General features: G+C 40.0%; 2 protein-coding genes across 7 annotated transcripts in view; one reads left to right on the top strand and one right to left on the bottom strand.

The window, feature by feature from the left end:
* rabgap1l (RAB GTPase activating protein 1-like) overlaps window positions 1-9,978 on the top strand; it is a 124,112-nt gene extending 114,134 nt beyond the window's left edge. For 4 of the 5 annotated variants that reach the window (XM_034204195.1, XM_034204111.1, XM_034204358.1 and 1 more), the window contains 6 exons: window positions 2,309-2,419; window positions 3,526-3,630; window positions 4,316-4,399; window positions 4,846-4,917; window positions 5,915-6,115; window positions 6,923-9,978. In XM_034204195.1, the coding sequence (XP_034060086.1) occupies window positions 2,309-2,419; window positions 3,526-3,630; window positions 4,316-4,399; window positions 4,846-4,917; window positions 5,915-6,115; window positions 6,923-7,084 (735 nt within the window). In that variant the 3' untranslated portion in view covers window positions 7,085-9,978. The remainder of the gene's footprint in view (window positions 1-2,308; window positions 2,420-3,525; window positions 3,631-4,315; window positions 4,400-4,845; window positions 4,918-5,914; window positions 6,116-6,922) is intronic. The other variant, XM_034204272.1, reaches the window with a different exon arrangement.
* A 676-nt stretch (window positions 9,979-10,654) lies between these two features.
* Window positions 10,655-22,225, bottom strand: LOC117538645 (interferon-induced protein 44-like). Of its 2 annotated transcripts, XM_034204617.1 has the most exons (8): window positions 22,121-22,225; window positions 14,548-15,028; window positions 13,864-13,912; window positions 13,280-13,475; window positions 13,025-13,177; window positions 12,747-12,918; window positions 12,325-12,425; window positions 11,200-11,388 (listed from the first exon to the last, which is right to left on the bottom strand). In XM_034204617.1, exons 2-8 carry the CDS (start codon window positions 15,017-15,019, stop codon window positions 11,200-11,202), a joined length of 1,332 nt encoding a protein of 443 aa, XP_034060508.1. In that variant the 5' UTR covers window positions 15,020-15,028; window positions 22,121-22,225. The 2 variants fall into 2 exon arrangements, with proteins under 2 accessions (XP_034060434.1, XP_034060508.1); XM_034204543.1 differs by lacking the exon at window positions 22,121-22,225 and having other exon boundaries at window positions 10,655-11,388; window positions 14,548-15,019.
* Window positions 22,226-22,954: the final 729 nt, after the last annotated feature.

The following is a 22,954-nucleotide window of genomic DNA, read 5'->3' as shown; positions in this document are numbered from 1 at the left end:
CCATGGCTAGAGATCACTGTATTTCGACCTTTATCAGGATGTGCAGAGGTTACAAGGATTCAGTTTGACAACTACATCACCCAGAGAGACCTAGTATGTTGCCGTTGTTGTAAAAGATAGTTTGTTCCAGTTTTCTGCTTGGACGAAACGCCTCCCCTCTTCGACCCTCACTTTCATAATGAACTGAACTAGTGTAAACATTTCAAACTTGGTCGTTGTTTCAGTGTCCCGTCCCCATGCCTAAGCCTTATTCAAGATGCGCACAGGGCAGGCCTTGCGCAGCCGATGGCATTCCTTTGTCCTTAATTGAATTCACTGGAAAATGCTTGCTGTTTAAGCTGAAACCAAGACAGAGCTTTTTTGTTGGTAACTTCTCAAACTATTTTGCAGCCATCGGCTTGTTCCCTTGGATGAGTTGAACGTTTTAAACAAAAACAAGAAACCTTTCTCCTAGCTAAACACATTCATGAGCAATTACTAATCAATACAACTCTGATTTACTAAAATAATATCCAAAAAGTAGTAATTATGAGGGGAAACAATTTAATTAATAAGAATTAAGACAAGAATAAAATAAGTATTAAACATTTGAGTGAAACAACAGCTCACATGATGGGTTGTCGGGGACAGCAGTGCTGTGTAAGCTGCTGGTTCTGAAGGAGAGGAAGGAAGACGCTTTATTGTTGATAAGAAGTTGGAGCAGAGCCCTCTCCTCTGCAGTCACTGGAAATCATTTGTTACAGAGCAAGAAGACAAAGCTAGGGAATGTTTCTGCTTGTAACTTAGCACAGGTTAAAAGTATACTCTTCTTGGATTTGAGAAACTTGATTGTTACTGTAGTTACATTTTTGTATATGGTTTACACTCCAAGTACAGGTACGTACCTATTGGGATGTACAGTATTGTTTGAGGTGTGTATTTGTCTTTGTATGTGCATGTACCATTTATACTGTATGCATAATATCTGTATGACTTTAGGCCAGTTGTACTTCTTCTTGAATGCTTTCAATATTTATCCGTATAAAAGATACAAATGTGTAGAAAAAATGAGCGAGAGGAAGAGCGAGCTAAGCAGGATATGGAAACTTTCAAATGTGGGACGTTTTAAATGTTGAACGCAGCATGGTAAGCTGCCTCTGCTCCAACAAAGATTTCCCTTTGAGAGATTGTTATGCCAACAGCTTCTACCCATCTCAAATAATCATATTTATATAATACACTTAGAGCTGTGTCAAATGTTATATTATTCTCTGATTGATATTGCCATGTTGAAGTAGACCATTTAGTGAGATTTTAAAAGCTAGAGAGTGCAAGATTTTAAAGACTTAACCAGTCTAAAGAATGACAGCAGATGATAACTTTCCACACAAACAACTTAGCCCAAATTAAACCCATCACATGAAATGAATAATTCATTCTGAAGAGCAGCTTACATGTGACTGAGTGTGATTCTAATGTGTGTGTTGTGATCTGTACTTTAAACATACATGATTATATTTAAAAGGTGCTCCAGCAAATCAGCTTTATACTATTTTATACATGTATTTATAAGATGTATGTGTGTGGATACAAATGTCTGTGTCATTGTGAGGGGGACAGGGCCGTGGGGTCAGGTGACCGCACATAACCTTGTCAACTGATTGGTCTGCATGTGAGACTGTTTAAAGGCACACCAGAAGTCATGAGGCTCCACTAATGGTCTACAAAGGGGACTTTAAGATTGTGTGTCTGACTTTCTTTTCAGAACGAAAGCTGCACATTTCATTTCTGACTTTCAGGACATATGCTACAGTTCTATTTGTTTGTTCGTAACAAATAAATAGAATATATTACATTTATTGTCAAGTGAACAAAAAAGGTTGTTAGCATTACTTCTGTTATCAGATCACCAATAAGTTACATTCATAAAAAAAACATTGTGTGTGTGTGTGTGTGTGTGTGTGTGTGTGTGTGTGTGTGTGTGTGTGTGTGTGTGTGTGTGTGTGTGTGTGTGTGTGTGTGTGTGTGTGTGTGTGTGTGTGGTGTGTGTGTGTGTGTGTGTGTGTGTGTGTGTGTGTGTGTGTGTGTGTGTGTGGTGTGTGTGTGTGTGTGTGTGTGGTGTGTGTGTGTGTGTGTGTGTGGTGTGTGTGTGTGTGTGTGTGTGTGTGTGTGTGTGTGTGTGTGTGTGTGTGTGTGTGTGTGTGTGTGTGTGTGTGTGTGTGTGTGTGTGTGTGTGTGTGTGTGTGTGTGTGTGTGTGTGTGTGTGTGTGTGTGTGTGTGTGTGTGTGTGTGTGTGTGTGTGTGTGTGTGTGTGTGTGTGTGTGTATAGAGGGAGAATCGTCGTCTTCAGGAGGCAAGCATGCGACTCGAACAGGAGAACGACGACCTGGCCCATGAACTGGTAACCAGTAAGATTGCCCTTCGGAATGACCTTGACCAGGTAACACACACCTCCACAGCACGTCATCAAACTCACAGTATAGTCCGCTAACTTTGTCTGAAGTTAAAGCTGTATTTATTTATCTATCTGTTTAGTCTGGTTGTTCATACATGTAGTATTTGTTCTCCAACTGACAACATACATGCTACTAAGCAAATTTGAAATGTGCTGTAACTAGCTACATTTTTACATAGTCATTTCAGACTTTGAGTTTATTAAAAAGCTTTCTTCTGATTCTTCTGAAAAGGCGTTTCCTGATTTTAAAGCTGGAGTGTGGAGTTTTTCTCCACCCCCCTCTGGCAGTGAGAGTTATTACCATTCAGTAGAAACCATAGCAGGGTAGCAGCAGCTAGGACCATGGCAGAAGCTACGTTTCAGGAGTGGCTAAATAGAAAAACACTTAGCCTTCAGAGGAATCAGGTTCAGGTTCAGGTTCAGGTTCAGGTTCAGGTTCAGGTTATTTACTTGTACCCGTAGGTAGATTCTGTTTGCAGATAAAAAAGACAAGGGTTCCATCCTGACACTAAAAATAAACACAAACAACAGACACATCTCTAATAAAGGACTAGGACAAGTACAAGTATACCCTGCTCAACCAAATCTCAAAATATTTAAAAAATATAATGATTAAAGTAATAAAAAAAAGTGGACAAGCAGACAGACACCGTTAGCTTAAACGCTCAAAAGCATGCAGCCTAGGGAAGCTATCACAGACAGCACAGCTCCAGTATACTGCGAAACACAGACAGCTTTCCGTGGCAGCAATAGACTTAATCAGCATTGTGTTAACTCGTTTGGACAGGGCTTGAATCTAACAGAGGTTCATTGATAGGTAAACGTTTTGCAACACAGATTTAAATGCTCTTCCTCAAAAAGCTTTTGTTAAGGTGCTCATAAGCAATTGACTACTTTGGCTGTACTGGACAGTTCTAAATGAGTCTGTAGAACAGTATTAATGAGTAAAATAGTACAGATGATGAAAGTGCACATTTTCCAGTGTGTCAAGTTCTGAATGTGTTTGTGCACTCTGTTGGGTCTGTGCTACAGTTGCAGATGTGTTGTTTTAATGAATGTTCCGGTGTGTCTGTTTGTGTGTGTTCATGCAGGTCGAGGACAAGGCCGATGTGTTAAACAAGGAGCTGCTGAGCACCAAGCAACGACTGGTGGAGACAGAGGAGGAGAAACGACTACAGGAGGAGGAGACGGCCCAGGTATCACCTGCACTCTCTTTATAAGCTCAGCCTTAACAAACCACACGCCTCTTTGGTTAATTAGCTCAGTGATCTCTGCAGTCAATGCTTTGTATATCGTGGAGTTTAGTTTCATAATAACACACTTAGATTTGAGCAAGTCTTTATGTGGCAACAGTGTGTCTCCTGTGAAGTTGGCCAAAGGGCTTCACTGTTCAGCTATAACACTGAAATGCACAAGTAATAACACACTACTTCAATCAGTTTTAGTTATGGACCAAATCAAATGTATCACTAGGTGGCTTTACTGACTATAAGTCGCCTTGTCATAACAGAATAAGTGTGCTAGTTAAAGAAGCAATCCAAAAGAGTTATCTAGAAAAAATCAGAATTGAAATGGTACTCATTAGTTGTGTTGATCAAGAGCGTAAACAAACCACAAACAAAATGTATGGACTCTATTGGTTGTAACCTTTAGGGTACCTTTAAAACCAAGCCCTTCCTGTGAGTGGTGGTTTATAATATCACTAAAAGTAGCCAGCATTGCTAAAGTCATATATTATGTTTTGTAAATGAGATACTGATGTGTGAATGTATAATAATTCTTACCAAAGCCCTGACATTTTCATTAGCATAAACATTGTGTTCACCATTCTCATTTGTGTACACTTCAATGTATTTGTCATGTTGTTTTGTTTTCTCCCAGCTGAAGGAAGTGTTCAGGAGGGAGCTGGAAAAAGCCGAGCTGGAGATCAAGAAAACCACAGCGATCATCGCTGAATACAAACAGGTTTGACTGTTTCAATAACCTAAATAAATCCACCCGACAGTATTACAAGTGATTAGTGTCACTCTGACCATTCATACCCAACTAATAGTAACTGTTAACACAAAGTAACAGGGTAATACAGATTGCACTACACACCAGATGAAACCCAAAGAACATGGATGTTTTTTCTTGAATATGTGGAAATATGTATGTGAAATGTATTTTTAAGGAAAATATCATAATGCTGAGTTTTATTGAAGAGTAAAATAAACGGAATGTCTTCTCTTGAATCATGCCTGCCTTACTCCTTTAGGCTTTTTATCCCGTGCACAACAGTTGAAAATTAGCCTTTATGCTTACTCAAGCACATTTACATTGGTGTTGATCAATGAGTATTTTAAAAAAGAAATTTAAGAAAAGTTTAAATGTGTTGTCTACTATATAAACAAACTTCCTCTCTTTTTTAGATATGCTCCCAGTTAAGCACCCGGTTGGAAAAACAGCAGGCGGCAACAAAAGAAGAGCTGGACATCGTCAGGGTGAGATCACACTGTTAATAAACAGCTGATGCACGTTAGGGAGACATTCAAACCTAAACTAAAACCACTATTTGTTGCATTAGGGGACATGTTTCTTTGCAGCATTGTTCTGTTAGGACACACTCAGGTTGAAACATTATTACACTAATAAAGAACCCGATTGCACAAATGATCCCACGTGGCTCGTTTAGCCCCGTCAGACATGCAACGTCTCGCTGGGTAGGTGTGGCAGTTTATCCATCCTGAAGAAGAGATCAGTCTTTCTAATTGAATGTTTTTCCAGTTTATTCAGGATTGAAATGCCGTACTGTATACAAGTGTTAATGTCACGCTTTCTCCTGTGTGATGGTTGGTGAACCACAGGACCCTTACACTGCAGTCATGAGACGTTTTTTAAAGAATTACTATCATTAACATATAAATACTACTTATATGAGATGGATCTGAGAGAAAAGAAACCTGATTTGGAGAAAACAATGTTGGGTAATGTGTAAATATGGTCTGATTAATGTAAGCTTTGGCTGAACTGTGTATAAAATGTTTACCCAACACAGATTGTTGGATTAAAAGGGTTGAGCTGGGAATATAGTGTGATGAAATGGATCAGCTGGGGATTGAACTTTCCTTGGGCAATAAGTACATGACAGGAATAGTGTGTACAAATATGTTTAATGGGTCTGCCTATGAAGTCCCATCCACCAGGAAAAATAAAGGAAACACGCTCCGAGTCCTCTTTTAAGTTAGTTGTAGTCTTCATCAAGGCATAGTGCTCTAGACATCACTGTCTAGATTAAGCAGGGGTCTGCATTAGTACAAAGATAAATCAACTAAAAACACCAAGATATTACTTTCAACTCAAGACAAGCAAGTGTACTTCCACACCAGATGTATTACTTTGTTTTAGCACAGCACTTATTTTTAGCATATATTTGTACATGTCCATACAGTGTGTTCACCCACCAACCTAACGCCTGTGTGTGCTTGTGTGCCTCTGCAGAGTAAAGTGATGGGCTGTGACCGCTGTAGGGACCTGTTCACGACCCTGGGGTCCCTCCAGGCTTCGTCCCCCGGGAGAGACCACACATCCACCGAGCCCATGGACGAGGAGAAGGACGGACTGAAGGAGCAGCTGAGGCATCTGGAGCTGGAGCTGGCTCAGACCAAACTGCAGCTGGTGGAGGCCAAGTGCCGCATGCAGGTGAGCAACACCAGGGAGGACAGGGGTGGAAACCCAAATAACAACAGAGATGTCAAGGCTGTGGCACTGCTCCCTCAGAAAATGCATATAATATGAAGATGTAAAGTTAGTATATAAAGAAAGTGTGTAAAAAAGGTAGAAACATAGACACCAAACACAAACAAGGTAATATTCATGCTAGCTAGCTTTATTTAGGTACAGCAACGCTTGGAGCTAAATGCTAACTTCCACATGTTCACAGTAAATAAGTCAAAACATTTTGCAGATTCTTAAAACACAAGCATTTTAACTTGTCTTATTGTAGCATGCTAGCAGGCTAATAAGCGTAAAACACAAGCACAGCTAAGGCTGATGCTAAAGCTACTAGTATTGGACAAATACAAAACTTGACCCGAGGAAGGAGCCTCAGTATTGTACTCTATGATCATTCTGTAATTGAGATATATTTCTGAAGGGTACATTGATACCTTGATACTACATTTTGTAACAATCCAACCACTAGTTTTTCATATATTTCACTAAAAACAAAACATAACATAACAAAGAAGTGAGACACTACAAAAAAAAACACCTTCCACACAATCCATGAAAAAAGTACATGCAGCTGCTGACACTTAGTTGATACACCAAGAAGACGGGCCATTCAGTGTTTATCAGAATACACAGCTGCATTGAAAAGACTATCTGGCTTCCTTTTTGAATTGTCAATTGCCATAAAGTGCTTAAAGCTGATGGAAATATGTTTAGTAGCTGAACAGTCCGGATCACATGTTGTTAAACAAATGATAAACTTCTGTCTCTTTGCAGGAGCTGGAGCACCAGCGGGGGGTCCTGATGAACGAGATCCAGGCAGCCAAGAACTCGTGGTTCAGCAAAACTCTGGGCTCCCTGAAGAGCTCCTCGTCCTCTTCCTCTTCCTCCAGCTCCACGTCCCAGACCCCCTCCTCTCCGAAGGAGGGGCCTGCCTAAACAACCCCTCCCTCCATATCTCCTTTCCCTGCAGGATGCACACTAGAGCTGAGGAACAAAAGTTGAAGGAACAAGCGGCGGAGAAATGCAGTATTCTTTTTCCAGCAGGTGGCAGCGCAGAGCTCGCCAGCTTCTTGGACTACAAACAGCTGAAAATATGAGGGAGGAAACGGGCGGATGACTGCTTCCTGTTTCACTTAATGTTTACGTTTGAGTGAACAAAACGTAAACGTCACAGGTGACAGGCGAGGGTGGATCATCATGAGGCTCAGCAGCCGTTATCTACACGTTTATTGTTGAGTTCTCATTATAGGAAAGCTGGGTAAATACACACAATGGCTCTTATTGGTGGATTATTTAGCGCCGCCTTGTGACCAGATATTGCTACTGCAGTTAGTTCATTTATCTGTGTGAAATTATGATTTATGTAGCTGAAAATTACAATCAGTCTCACAATTTACATAATATTTTCAATGAGTGAAACAGCTACAGGTGCCGATATATTACACGTGTAATGCATAGATAAGTAGAGACCTTCAGCGCAGCAAAGCTACAGCACTCTGAAAAAAGAATACTGCATTCAGTCTTAAACAAAAACAACACAAAAAGTTGTATTTCTTTATAGTAATATAACGTTAATAATGTTGTCATATAAATATGTATAACTAATTATTGATTTTTGTAATAATCTTGTACAGTTCAGAAAAAAAGGAAAAGTTATTTGTTATTTTTTTTTACCGTTTGGAAATTGAATGTCAACTCCCTAGATGTTGGTAAGCACAGTCGGTCGAGTCCAGACGCTGAAGACCCACAGTGACAGCCTGCAGAGAGCTTGATGTCACGGGTTGAACTCATGGTGGGAATGATCCCTAAACGCGCATGCAGCCATACATTAGTTCACAGTTGTGGTGCCTGCAGAAATGGGCTCTTTTTGAGTGAATGTCTCCAACATGTTTTTTTTTTTTTAAATAACTGGTTGTAAATTTGAAAATGTTTTTTAAATTCATTTGTTAATTGTATTGTTTTAGAGTGCACAGTTTGTCTTTGGAGTGTGCAAACAAGCAGTATAGTTGGAGGTAAAAGGACTTGTGATTTATTTCTGGCAATGGTTATTTTTACAGACTTTAAAAAAGGCTTCTATTGATCCAGATAATCCATCACAGTACTCATGGAGGAACTGATTATACCTGCCTGTGTTACGTAACGCTGTGCAGACAACACCTACAGGAAGTACTCAAAGTAGTCACCTGTTCATACCTGTTACTGTTATCCAACTTCCCTGTAGATATAGAGCCAGTGCGTTAAATTAGGTAACGTTCAGTATGCTCTAAAGTATCTGTTACAAAGCACAGTCCATCCCTAAATAAACACCTAGCAAAGCTTAAATAAGCTAAATGAAGCTGCACGTTCCCCCCCGTCATTGCCAAACAGTCTCAGGCCATTTTGCAAAGCTATGTCTGGTTATAACGACACACTTTTTAATTGATTGATGTTTATACCTGAATCTTTCCTGTGGTCAGTTGCTGTGCTAACTATTCAGAATAAACTGTATTAAATGTTACCAGCCAACTAGTTATTTCTTGAAATTGAGAACTTATAAACTCTAAATCTTAAAATGTAGCGATCTTTATTTATGTACAGGTAATTCTGGCAGTAAAATAAATGCATGTATGCTTGACATATTAATGCAACAAGGGACTACTAACTTTGAGAACTAAATAAATGAAAACAAACAACATACATGTTCTTCTTATTACTACATTGCTGCTTGCTAATAACAATATTAGGATTGAGGACCACAGCCACGACACAAGGATGATTCATTGTATGTGTACTCGGTTGAAAAATAACAAGAAATTGCCAAAAAGTCTGTGTAGCTTTAACATGTATGTTAGTGCTGTGTTAGCAGAACGCTGCAGTGTAGGTGCCAAATATCCCCATTGATTATCCACTGCTGTTGTCACTGAAATCAGCCTTTGGACTCGGACCACGCCCACGTGTAGTTGTGTGTGTTATTGGGTGTGTATGTTCTTGTGTGTTCTGCACTGTAACCTAAGTGGTTGAAGTTGAAATGGTTTCTTCTTCACATGGCTGCCTTTTCTGTTGATGACTGAAGCCGTTGCCTGAGGAGAGGAAAGCCATCTGAGAGTTTGTAATGTCGGAGAGTGTCTGCGGTGCGATAAGAGCGTCCCCAGACGTCTGTCCCTACAACCATGTCTTCTGATCCTATTGACAGATCTGCTGAATCTCATTTTCAGCAGTATGCTTGACACATTTCCATCGAGAGCCCCCCAGTACGACCATTGTCCTCTCACTGGCGGCCTCTGAGGAAATGCATCAATATCATGGCCAGGGAGAAAAAGGAATCATTGAATGTGTTTTGCATTTCCAGGACATTCCTTCTTCACAATCGTTCATCATTCAAAGTCCTACAACCGGTTAAATGTAAACTGTGGGCAAGTTGTCTTTTATGTGCACTAACACAATGTTGATATTTTAAACACTATTTCAAGATGTACGTTTGTTTAAAAGTAATCCTGAGCACAGAGCATAATTATTTTTTAACTGATGATTTAATGTCGCAGAGAGGACAGATGCCAATTTGTAATCCACTCTAATTCATTTCATTTGTAACGCCTACAAGAGCAGGCGGGGAGTCGCGTTAGAGGTGTGTGTGTTACACAGAGAGGGACTGGTCCGACTCTAACACTGTTCGCTGTACAGTAACTGTCTGATCCGCATTAATAAATCTCAGTTTTTCTGTTCATGCACTTTGGGCTCTTATTGAAGAACAAAATGTTTACTTTAGTTATTGATTGTGGACAGCTTAAATCATGTATTATTAAAACTGAGATATTTCCCCCTCATTAAATAATGTTATGAAAAAAAGTTAACTTAAATGACTCGACTGAAAATGACGATTTTTTGATGATTGTGTAATTTATTAGTGCGTAATTGATGTTTAAAATGATGACACTACTCCTACAAACAACATAACATTTTAAATGTAGTCTTTACTTCCTTTACCAAATTTAAAACTAAGAGCTTATGTTAATTATATTGTTAATCGGACTGATTTAAACACAAAAGTAGTAAACTTCAGGCACACAGCTTAAAGGAGTATGAGTAATGGGGCGTTTTGAAATACCCTTATTGGTCACTTTGCTTGTTCATGAAACAATTGATTTAAATAAAAATGTCGACTTCAGCACGTCTTAATCTGTTTCAAATGAGGGAATAACTGAGCCTCACCTTCTTGTGCCTTCATTAGGAGGTGTGTCCTGATTGGATAACATGCGGGACATTAAGAGTTTCCACATTGAGGATTTTTAACCCATTTTCTGTAGAGAATTTGTTTTGGTTTGTTTGAGTTATTTTCAGGACTCACTCATTAGCAACCAAACCATTATCTTATTAAACTGCCACACAACCAAAACATCTCAGGTTAAATATCAGCCTCAGGATAGCTGTCACATCTCACAGCCCCTCGCTCACATTTGCACATTGTACTTTGGGTCAATTGAATTTTAAAGAGCCAACAAATTAAATAAATGTGGATCTCAATGTTTGTGCGTACTACTACTTTTAATTTGTTTATTCATTTTAATGTACATTTTGTATTACCACACATATAATAATTGTATTTTGAAGGGGGTTATTGGAATTCTTAGACACATTTTAGCGACAAAACTTTTGTTTTCGAAATAACAAAAAACAGGTCCAATTGAAATGTGTGTTGCAGTTATAGGTCGCATTGCAATTGTTACCCTTACAAAGAGCATGGATCAGCCAATATAACATTATTTCTGTAGAAAAAAATCCATGACTGAACATGTTAACTGTTTATTTTGCACTGCATCACCTTGCACCATGTGTGTACTTAGCAGTCAAAACTTACAAGGATTGCTGAAACAACGTCTAATGTAACACTCATTGTGTGGAAAATTGAAAAAACGAAACAATAAAGCAGTAAAGAATAAATGATCATAGCTATATATAGTAATATCTGATAATATGTTAGTTAGTCAAACTTATGATTACATGTCCAACTGAATGAGCAAAAAGTGTACCGTAAATATAAGTCTGCACAAATACTTGCTACTCTTTCGGGGTCGTCACACTTCCATGTTGCTGAATTTGTCACTAATGTCATCAAAGTAGTTGTCTGTGAAGCGAAGCATCTGGATGATGGCGCTCAGCAGCAGGGTAGTGCAGTCCGGGTCCAACTCCAACTCCTCGCTGTAGTTCTTCACGGGAACAACACAGGACAGCGGCACACCGAGACGAGCGCTGACCTCCTGCATCTGAATCACAAAAGGTTTAAATTAAACTAGTTCATGCCTTTTTCTAAAGACAAGAAAGAATGATGTCTGCTTTTGTGAAATCACAGCTAAATGTTTTTGCATGTGTCTGTTCAACATTGTAAAAGGGGTTGTAAAAGACAAGCAGAAGAGAAAGACTCAAATTATTGTTAAAAACATCTTCAATACATTTACGGTCAATATCATTTTAATCAGCCTGATTAGATCACACAAAGTTAAGGATATAAATAATCTTTGACTGGCTTGTCAGCCTCTATATCTTGCTATTAAGGTAAAAAATAAGTCAAATTAAAGCAGCATGCCGTGATGGAAGGTGGTACTTCAAGGGCCCCGGTTGACGTCACATAGCAGTTAATTGCCGTGACTGCTGGAGGCCAGCCGCGCCAGTGAACATTGCACAGGAAATGATGTGTTGCATATCTTGAACCACCTCAGGTTTCCACTATGTGGCGCTAGAGAACACGCGCTTCACCAACAGTATGTTGCTCATGTGTAGAACAGACATCGTAATATTCATGCCTCACATTCAAATAAGGCATGTGAAAAGTGCAAAATGGCCGACTTCCTGTTGGGTTTACGAAATGACACCAAGAGGCACTTTTGTGCATCCTATCATTCTCTACATGCCCACCAAATGTCATACTTGTAAGTGAAGCCACCACGAGGGGCTGCCTTTTAGCAGATTTGTAGGGGACGCTTTAGAGCTTTTTCCCCACAACCAGAAAACGAGACACCCTAAAATAAAACATTTTTCAACAGTCCTTACAATTTAAAAAAAAGAAATAGACTTTTGGTAAACGTTAAGGCTTTCACAATGCAAACATTTAGTGCTCAGTATAAGGTTAAAATAAAGAATTTCAATAGGTCCATGTCAGTGCTTGGGCCATTAAAACACTGCAACCCTACAAAAAGCCTCACCATTTCTTTGATGTAGCCACTCTTGTAGATGTTTTTCACGTCCTCTTTCACCAAAGGGCAGGCTTCATCAACTTTCGTGAGCAGGATCAGCTGAGGAATCCCTAGAAACACCAGAGCAGAAAGAACATCTCCAACTACTGTCGATTTATTTACGTCTGCCTGTCAAAATATTGAGGTAAAGTAGCACTACTGAAATTATTTTTAAATGTTGTGTTGCAATTTGACTTTCAGGATTTACTCGTAAGCTAGTAGTTTGCAGTGTTGATCAGCGATGCAGTAAATATACAACCACCTACAAGAAGCTCCAATGGCTGTAAACCACTGTCTTAGGCGTAGGCCAAGGGAAGGTGGGAATTGCATTATCTGCTTAATATCAACTATCACAGTGTCTCTTTAAATAAGTGGTAGTGCATTTAACTTACCCATTAAGTTGACCTTTCTACGAATAGCATTCAGCTTTTCCTCCAGCTTTGGGGGCATGATGGAGACCTTGCATGCGTCAATGACGTAGGTCACACAGTGGATCCTGTCCTTAAGCTCAGGAGACTTCAGATAGCCACTAGAATCCGAATCCAGAGGAGCAGAGGTGTTGAACTGGAAAATGCAGTTCAGTGGAAAGACACAGATAGTTTGAGTCAACTACAGCCAGATCAATGGTTCATATCTTAAATGTCCTGCTGAATGTTACAAAAAGCTGTACCTGATAACGGTCGGGCAGATGACCTTTGAGGATGCTGCTGATGTCCTCAATATCAATTCCCTCCCCTGTGCTTTCCTCCAATCCCATGGTATCACAGAAGATGATTGGCAGAGGTTTTCCTTTGCGTCCATCTTTCACTGAGTAGGTTCGAAACTGTTGCAAACAAAGAGATGGAACAACAAACCACAAAATGAAGGACAGGGATTTTTATTTTCAAATCAAACAAAAGGATATCATCAAGAGGCAGGAACTAACCTGTATGGTGAGGCTGGAGGTGAAGCAGCCAGCCATGGCCTGGCTGGTGACGTGGCCTCTGAACACAGAGTTGATAGAATTGAAGAAGCTGGACTTTCCAGCTCCAACTGGTCCAATGAGCAGGACCCGAGCCTGGGACACAGAGCTGTCTGTGGGTTGGTAGATATTAATACTCTCCTTTAGCTCGTTCCTATTCCTGTACAAGAAAATATTTGTTTTAATGTTCTACCTAAAAGGCTTTTCAGTTGTTTTGAAGCCTGGTTGATACAGATTGTTATGCACAGCAAGTTGTCCTCTGTGATAGATCTGATAGAACCAGTGATGGTCGCAGGTACAATTATTGTCAATTAAATTGATTATGCCAAACAATCCCATTGCATAGTATTTTGCACAGCCACTGAGTCTAATATAATAAGAAAAAGCTGGCATATTATGTATATTATGCGAACATAGCTAATTTGCATGTCATGGCATTTAGAACATATTAAATATCAAAATTATTAACACACTGTAATTAATGTCATACTGTATAGTAAAGAGCAAAGCTTATAATAGCATTATTTGAAGGACGGTATCTCTCTTACACAGATTCCCAGTGTATAGTCCTCCATGGCCTCTCAAGTGCTATGGTTTCTGTTGAAGAACAAACACAACTTTGAGAAAAACAATCTGATCAAATGTTATAAAAAATATTATTCACCGATACAACGTTTTCTATGAGATGAGTTTACGTGGCAAAAAATAAATAAAATTGGCATTAATATGACATGCCATATTTAATTGTTTTAACAAACATTTGTATTGCCTGAAATGTTGTATTAACATCTCCCAATGAAGCTTAATAGGTTCAACGATAATACCAAAAGTACAGATCCCGCCTGGTGACTGGTGAAGATCATTTAAACTAAATGGTTTAACTTTTAGGGGAAATGTCGTCTGTCAGTCTCACTCAGATGTTCTGGGGCAATTTGTGCCCTGAACATCTGTTCCTTCACTATGGTCGTACAATCTCACGTGAGAAGTGTCAGGCTTTACGGCACAAATTGGGTTTTGGGTAAACTGGATCATATTTGAGGGAATATTTTCTCTTCTTTAATCTGATCAACTCTGGCGGCTCGGACTCGAGTCGATGGATAGAAGTTTTACTTGAGTTCATTCATACTAAATAACGCTAACAGCATACGTGGCAGTAATAGGATGAAAATCAATTACTAGTGGATGATTGAATATAATTTAACACTTGTGACTGATTATTATCGTGAACTCACCCTCCACTTGATAGACTTCACACTCAGTCAGGGTGAGGTCGTTCCCATGCATATCAGCAGCAGTGAAGTTGTAAAAATTCCCTGGAGCGCTATATACAACTGCTTTGCTTCCATGGACAAGAACCAATGCTTCTCCAAAACATGGACCACAGTTAGCTATCATTTTCACTGCATTACCAGAGACAGTGACCGGATATTTGAGGAGCTTTTCTCCACTGAAGGTGAAGAGAAAGGCCTGGTCATCATTCACATAGGCCGCAGACTGACTGAAAGGTTGTTTGGTGTAGCCTCCAAACACGTAACCTGAGGCGTTATAGCCCACAGACACTGTGGGACAGCGGTTGTCACATTGTTGGTGGAAGGCTGGGCCGGTGAAACCGTGGATGCTGGCCTTGTACAGCAGCTGCAGTTTGACTCTTCCCAGCTGGGAGCAGATAGTTCTCTGCTTGCTCCTGGTTAGCATGGAGTTCATGGTGGACAGCTGGTCATAAAATGAGAAATGATAATTAAAATGAGATTGATGGATTGTGAAATCGATTTTTTAAAGTTGAAACCCCTTATTTGTATCCTTTGATTTAATATATAAAAACATTTACATTGTTTACTTGGGTCATGTATGAAAACCACGCAATACTGTTAATGCAACTGTGGCACCTGTTGGGAAAACTAGTTTCTCATGGAATAATAAAAAGGCGATCTGTAAATATTTTTGCAACCTCTGCCCCATCATATGTGTTGGGTGGTGGATTATTTCTAATCAAACTCAAAGAGATTTGGTTTTATCCAACTATTCATAATTGTGGGAAATCAATCAAGACATTAATGTGAATTATACCTTCAGAGAAGAGTTTACAAAAATATGTTTATACTGTATAGTGAAAGGAAAAAAGCAAACTTTGGATCAGAGTAGCATGCAAAGACCATTGTTGTTTTTTTATCTAGCAAGAAAAAATAATATTTGCAGTTTGCATTGAATGTGGTTGAAATTCATTTCAACACGTTTTAAACATTGAAGATCCCATCATCATTAAAGCGTAATGCAAGAGAGCAATATGGGGAAGGTGAATATAGATCAGTAGAGGTGTACATTATTAAATAGCTCTAAAAAAGCTGAGCTAATCACAGTTACAAATTAAATCACGGCATATTATCAGTCAAAATCGATGTAAAGGCATCTAAACAAGTAGCACTAAACCCCTGTCTCAGTCTGCTATGTCTGCTACATGCTATGTTATAAAGCCGTGGAGGGCGGGAGTTTATAAACCAAAGAGTAACCGCCCTTACGGGACGCTGTAATAAGTAAAGCGAACGCACCCGCAAGGACACCTGGCCACCTATTGGTTGAGGGATTTTGACAAGATTGTTGCACAAAAGTTTCGAGCGCGCACAGAATAAATCTGAGAGCAGAACAAATCTGTAAACAGCAATATATCTGAGTGCAAGCGTACAGTTTGAGCAGAAGCAGAGCAAATATAAGTGCAAGCAGGCACTGTTTGAGTGCGAGGACAGGGTTGAGGGAAATAAATCAATAAAGTATGCTCTCAAATTTAAATACCACGCTCTTGAATAAAGATAGGGAATAACCCCCATATAGGCCCGGCTCACTTTAATGCTGCGCTTCCATTACAGTTTAGGAACTGGGGTAGTTACTATAGTAACGCAGTGTAGGCGGAGCCGTTACGTCATCTTCAATGAGCGCCCCAAAAAACAACACAACCGTTAGCTGTTAGCACTCACAGCTCCTCATATCTGTTCAGAAACTAGACAAAAGTTAAACAAGTACACACCACAGACTGCCTGTGTCATGGCGAATACAGTCGCTGGTTTATTTATGTCTGTATAGGCCGTTGTTGTGAGTGTGGACGGTCGGAGCATATATAACGTTAGCTTAGCCAAGCTCCGTTTAGAAAACACGCATTTTAAAAGGGTTTTTCGCCTGCCGTCTGTCTGCAGACTTGTAAAAGCATTAATTCATGGTTTTTACTAACCGGTATCAGTATGTTGTTACTTCGGCATCATTTTGAAACGTGTATTACAATTAAATCACGGTCAAATATGTTCATCTTGTTGTAGTTGTAGCCCCCTTGCCAGCGATTCTCTCTCTAGTTTAGCATACTCAGCCCGACTCAGCCTGGTTGTTCCTGGTCCTAGAATTACGATTTAGTCGGGCCAGAAAAAAGGTGAAAAAGTAGCCCCGGGCCAACACTAGGCCAAGTGGAAGCGCAACCAAAAACGGGCCCCGCACGGCTCGGCACGCTTAAAGCGAGCTACCTGCTGCAGTGGAAACGTGCCAATATACTGCCGCCATAAAAGTTAGGTTTTTACAACACCCCCCCATTTTCACCTTAATTTTCTCTCTTTGTTTGGTTACAAATCATCTTCGAATACGTTTTAACTAGGGCTGTCAAGTTAACGCCAAAAAAAATTAACGCCACTAATTATTTTAACGCGATTAACGCATGTGTATTTTTTTTTCCTCGGCCGCCCCGTAGTTTCAGAGCGCATCGAGTTTAAAATACCATCTTCAAGCTGATGCTGACAGCCCCGCTCCTGCTGCCCGCTTGCGGCAGACCACACTTCCACGCTCACCGGCAGGCACCGACTGGCCATCGGGAGGACCGGGAGGGTGTGTGTATGTGTGGCACGAGCGAGAGAGAGACCTTACGTGCATTGTTGTTGTTAGCATCTATTGCTAGCTAGCTGCGCTAACGGATATAAGGAGCTGTTTAAGGGTCATTCCAGAATTGGAGGACAATTTAGACACCAACATTTTTGAAAAATGAACCTTTTATTTTATAATTTTTTGTATGTATTTAGGAAAAACAGATAACATCAAAAAAAGTGATTTGCCCAGCTAGGCATCAAATTAATATTTTCCAATTAAGAATTACCCCTGTTACTCTAATTATAGTAACAGGGTTGAAAGTAACAGGGTTGAAAATCAATGCTAATTTGAGCTTTAACCTCAGGAATTATTGCTAGATGTAGCATGTAATGCTACTTTCAAGGCAAGGACAAACTTGGATATCTAATGCAAGAAAAATAACTTTGAAATTAATATGCTTTATTCTGATAATATGAGTAACAGGGTTGAGTGGGTCAGAGTGCCACACTCTTTATAAAAGATAAAAAAAATAAAAGAGAGGACTTAGTTTTGGTCTACCCATGGCACTAGCACATGGCTTGCTGATGTCACTTCCACTGTGTCATCTGATGTACAGTTTGTTCACTTCCTGTGCCAATCTAAAAAGGTTTGGGTAACAGGGTTGAACGCATGTTGAGGGACACACCTTCTGTGCAAAATTACTGTTATCTAAAATATGTTTATGATTTAACAAATTGATTTTACCATTACAAGAGACATATAGAATAATACCAAAAAAAGTAAATAAAATCCCTATTTTAAATGTTATATTTGACATGCAAGTTGGTCACCAAGAAGCGGGGACAAGAGAAAAATGCCATTTTAGGGGATGTTCGAGAGCTATTTGATAATTTAAATAATATTTTGAGACCACTTTTTCTACAACTTTATATACATTTTGTCTCAATACAAGTATGTTTAACACAACAAGTGCATGTTTTAGCATTTTGGGCGACATGAAATGTCCTCCAATTCTGGAATGACCCTTAAATGAAAACAGAGGAGCGACATTTCGCCACAACTGCGCCGAGCACTTGACTTTATGCAGGAAGCCAGACAGTGGGACATTGTACGAAAAGTCAGCACACTCAGCTCGGATAGTGCAACATGATTGCCGCGTCCATGCTAGGGTTGCCAACCGTCCCGTATTAGCCGGGACGCCCCGTATTTGAGCCAAAAGGGGCGTGTCCCGTACGGGACTTTGTTTGTCCCGGACTCCCGTGTAAAGGGAAAAATAAAAAACATGTTTCTGTTTGCGCGCAATTCAGTGTCTGGCTGCGTGCCTGTGTGTTTGTGTGCTTTATTTGAAGGGCGTTAGGACCGTGTGTGTGTGTGTGTGTGTGTGTGTGTGTGTGTGTGTGTGTGTGTGTGTGTGTGTGTGTGTGTGGGTGTGTGTGTGTGTGTGTGTGTGTGCGTGTGTGTGTGTGTGTGGTGTGTGTGTGTGTGTGCGCGTGTGTGTGCGCGTGTGTGTGCGTGTGCGTGTGTGTGTGCGGCATCATTTTTTGTGTGGCATGTCAGCCTGTTCAGTCGTGTGGGAAAATGAGCCCTGCCGGTGGAGTAGGTGATAATGAAAGAGGAGAAGAGAGAGAGGATGTGGTTCTGGGCCAATAAAAGACTTGTGTCTTACAACAAACAGTGGGAAGAAAAACACAGTTGGGTAAAGCCCGTGAGTGGAGATCTGTCTCGGGTCTTCTGCACCTTGTGTCGGAGGGAGTTTTCAATAGGTCACGGTGGAGAAAACGACCTGAAACAGCATGCTGGCACAGAAATGCACAAGCGAGCAACACAAAATAAAGGTGCATCAAATATAACTAAATTCTTCGGCAGTTCAGCTGCAGAACAAGACAAAGTTGCTGCATGTGAGGTAACATCAGTGTATCACACAGTTAAGCATGGTTTGAGTTACAACAGCATGGACTGCAGTAATAAGCGGGCAAGTGCCATGTTTAGTGATTCGAACACTGCAAAGAAAATGCAATGTGGAAGAACAAAGGCTGAGATGATAACAGCCAATGTGCTTGGCCCCAAAACTGTTCGGGATATTCTAAAAGAGCTGTGTCCTCCTCCCACCGAGGTCGCAGCAGGTGAGGAGGTGGAGTAACTAAAAAAAGTAACTAAATCCGTCAGAAACCCGAAAATCTTTGTGCGCAAGCGCGCGGGGGACACATGCATGTGTCCCGTTTCTCCATTTCTGGAAGTTGGCAACCCTAGTCCAGGCAACTCCCGTTCGAGCATATGCCTTGAGTTGCACATAGCTCCAACGATCCATCACACACACACACACACACACTCACACACACACCAACACGTTCTCACTCCCATCCCGTCACATATTGACGGACGGTCAGGGCCCCTCCCCGTCGCTATGTGACGTACAGGGTACCCCTTGCCCGTCAGGCTTCTACGGGCAGGGCGTCCCATAGACCTTCATTGCGGACAGCGGACCCCTTGACCGTCAGGCTCTACGGGCAGGGCGTCCCATAGACCTTCATAGACCACGTGATCAACAACAATGGCCGACCTTCGTGTTATTCTCGGTGGAAAAGGCCTATTTTAAGGTTCATTTGGCCAATAAAATGCGTTTTGATGTCATTTTATGCGATTAATATGAGTTGTTATTTCTGATTATTTGTGCAGTACATGTACATGATGTTTAGTTTGCTAGTTATGACGAAGATTACTTCATGAATGTGTACACATTCATGGTTGCTAAGGTGGTTGCTATGGACGCTGCAACAGCTCCCAGACCACGTGATCAACAACAATGGCCGACCTTCGTGTTATTCTCGGTGGAAAAGGCCTATTTTAAGGTTCAGTTGGCCATTAAAATGCGTTTTGATATACTATTTCAGACTCAGTATTTACATTCTTACATTCAAAATGCAATCCAATTCTAATCAGTAATATCTTTAAAAACTACAAGTCCTTTTATATAAACTGTGCACCGTTATGGTGTAAATATAACCTATCTATGAATTATATCAAATGTAAAAGTCAGCCGAATTAGTGTTGATACTGCAAGGAGACGTATTGTGTGAAGAGAAATTGAAGATGTTGTTTAATTGTTGAGATATTTATGATCCACGTCAAGTATTCAGTTTCGGCGGCATTTCTTCAGTTTTTCCAAAGGTCTTCTCATCAGGGCTCTATAAATAAAGAACTACGGCAGATCTGTAATATACAATGCAGCCGAACCGTGTATTACAATGCCGTTATGTGATAACTTTCAAAGAGAAAAGCAAGAGCACTCGGAATTAAGTATTATTTTATTCTTTTAAAATGTTTTCCGGATTTCATATAATATAAACACCAAATCCCAGCATGCATTGCGGCTAAAACATCCAATCAGCGTAGCTGAGGATCTTGGGTAATCACTCGAAATGCCTACGTCTGTTTCCGGTTATTTTTATTTTGAAATTCAGTTCCTGGCGAACGCCAAAAAAGCCCGAGATTATGGAATTAAACCAATAAATAAAAGCAAGGATAATTGTGTGTTATTGGTGAGTAAATAACAGTGTGCTATTTTGAGAAAAATAACAAATTAAAAGGAAAAAAAGATTTTAAAAATACGAGGCTCTGAGCCCCGTTTATTTTCCTCACAGACGGCAACACTAAAGGTCTAAAATAAAGACCTAAATGAATATTTGGGATGTTCTTGCCTTTAAATTCTCCCAATAAGTCCAAGGACAGAGGGTGACTTTGCTGTGAAAAAACACATTTCCACCAAAAAAACGTTAGCAACCATGAATGTGTACACATTCATGAAGTAATCTTCGTCATAACTAGCAAACTAAACCTCATGTCCATGTACTGCACAAATAATCAGAAATAAAAACTCATTACTCGCATAAAATGACATCAAAACGCATTTTAATGGCCAAATGAACCTTAAAATAGGCCTTTTCCACCGAGAATAACACGAAGGTCGGCCATTGTTGTTGATCACGTGGTCTGGGAGCTGTTGCAGCGTCCATAGCAACCACCTTAGCAACCATGAATGTGTACACATTCATGAAGTAATCTTCGTCATAACTAGCAAACTAAACATCATGTACATGTACTGCACAAATAATCAGAAATAACAACTCATATTAATCGCATAAAATGACATCAAAACGCATTTTATTGGCCAAATGAACCTTAAAATAGGCCTTTTCCACCGAGAATAACACGAAGGTCGGCCATTGTTGTTGATCACGTGGTCTATGAAGGTCTATGGGACGCCCTGCCCGTAGAAGCCTGACGGTCAAGGGGTCCACTGTCCGCAATGAAGGTCTATGGGACGCCCTGCCCGTAGAAGCCTGACGGGCAAGGGGTACCCCGTACGTCACATAGCGACGGGGAGGGGCCCTGACCGTCCGTCAATATGTGACGGGATGGGAGTGAGAACGTGTTGCACACACACACACACACACACACACACACACACACACACACACACACACACACACACACACACACACACACACACACACACACACACACCATTTGTATTGTAATTGTATGAGAGAGGTTCCAGGTTGAATTGAGGCGAATATTTGTAATGTTCAGAGGTTGTTGTTTAATATTCATGAAAATATTTGTCATTGTTCAAATGATAATAAACATTAGCATAAAGCATATTGGTCCACTCATATGTTTATAAGAGTATTAAAAACTTGAAAAATATTCCTCTAAGGTAGGCCTACATTTAGAACAGATCAAAAATGTGCGATTAATTTGCGATTAACTATGGACAATCATGCGATTAATCGCAATTAAATATTTGTAATCGACTGACAGCCCTAGTTTTAACAGTTCCCTCTTGCCACTAAAACAACAATATTGATTGTTCCTCAGTTCAGGTTCAAATCAAGATGTGATCGACCACCCTTCAATTTCATATAAAACTTTGGCAAAATGTAATCCGTTGTTCTTTTTTAAACTTACCTTCTTATGTTCTATCTAGATACTTGAGGATCTTGACCAGCTACGGTAGAGATGTGCAGAAATGTGGTTTCAGAAATTGAGAAACGAAAGTGAAAGTAGTAGTAGATATTCTCCGGTAATTTGGCTTTCAAAATAAAACTGAAGTTTGTCTCTAATAAAGCTGTGTATCCTGAACATGTGAAACTCCCTAGTGTTTTCTTCCTTTAGTTCCATTTAGTTCAAATTGAACCTGAATCCAGTTGTCACATAATGACACTTTTTATCACACAATGGGCTTCATACTGGAGACCTTACTTTATAATAAACGTAGGCTATACTTTTTTTATGAGGCAAGTTTGCACGTGTTTGAAATAGGATTCACCACACCCTCGCCCAATCTGTTAAAAAAAACACTAGACCTTGAAGAAGCACCATCCCATTCGTAAGATATATTCTAATCATGTATGGCTTTTCATAGGTTTCATTTACAATTTTGCTACCATCACGTTAAAATTAAAAACTTCACATGTCCTGCTGCCAGACAATCAAAACAACAATGTGAATACAGATTTTAAATTAAGGTTTGGAAATACAGTTGATATAAACAGTAGATGCTATAAAAAGTGACAATGTTAAATATTTAAATATATTTAAATATTGTACATTGTGTGAATTATACTGGTAAGAGAGGATGTTCACCCGTAGAGCTACATGCAATAGACCCTGAGAGTGAGAAAAAAAATCATACAATCGAAAACAAAATTATTGAACCTCACAGTTAGGTGCTCAGCCATGATAATGATGCCATTGTGAATACGGTAAGGCAACCACTTGTAAATGTCTTTACCCCCTACA

The sequence above is a fragment of the Gymnodraco acuticeps genome, unplaced genomic scaffold, assembly GCF_902827175.1.
Source record: "Gymnodraco acuticeps unplaced genomic scaffold, fGymAcu1.1, whole genome shotgun sequence".
Taxonomy (NCBI): Eukaryota; Metazoa; Chordata; class Actinopteri; order Perciformes; family Bathydraconidae; genus Gymnodraco; species Gymnodraco acuticeps.
This window is presented reverse-complemented; position numbering and strand designations above follow the sequence as displayed.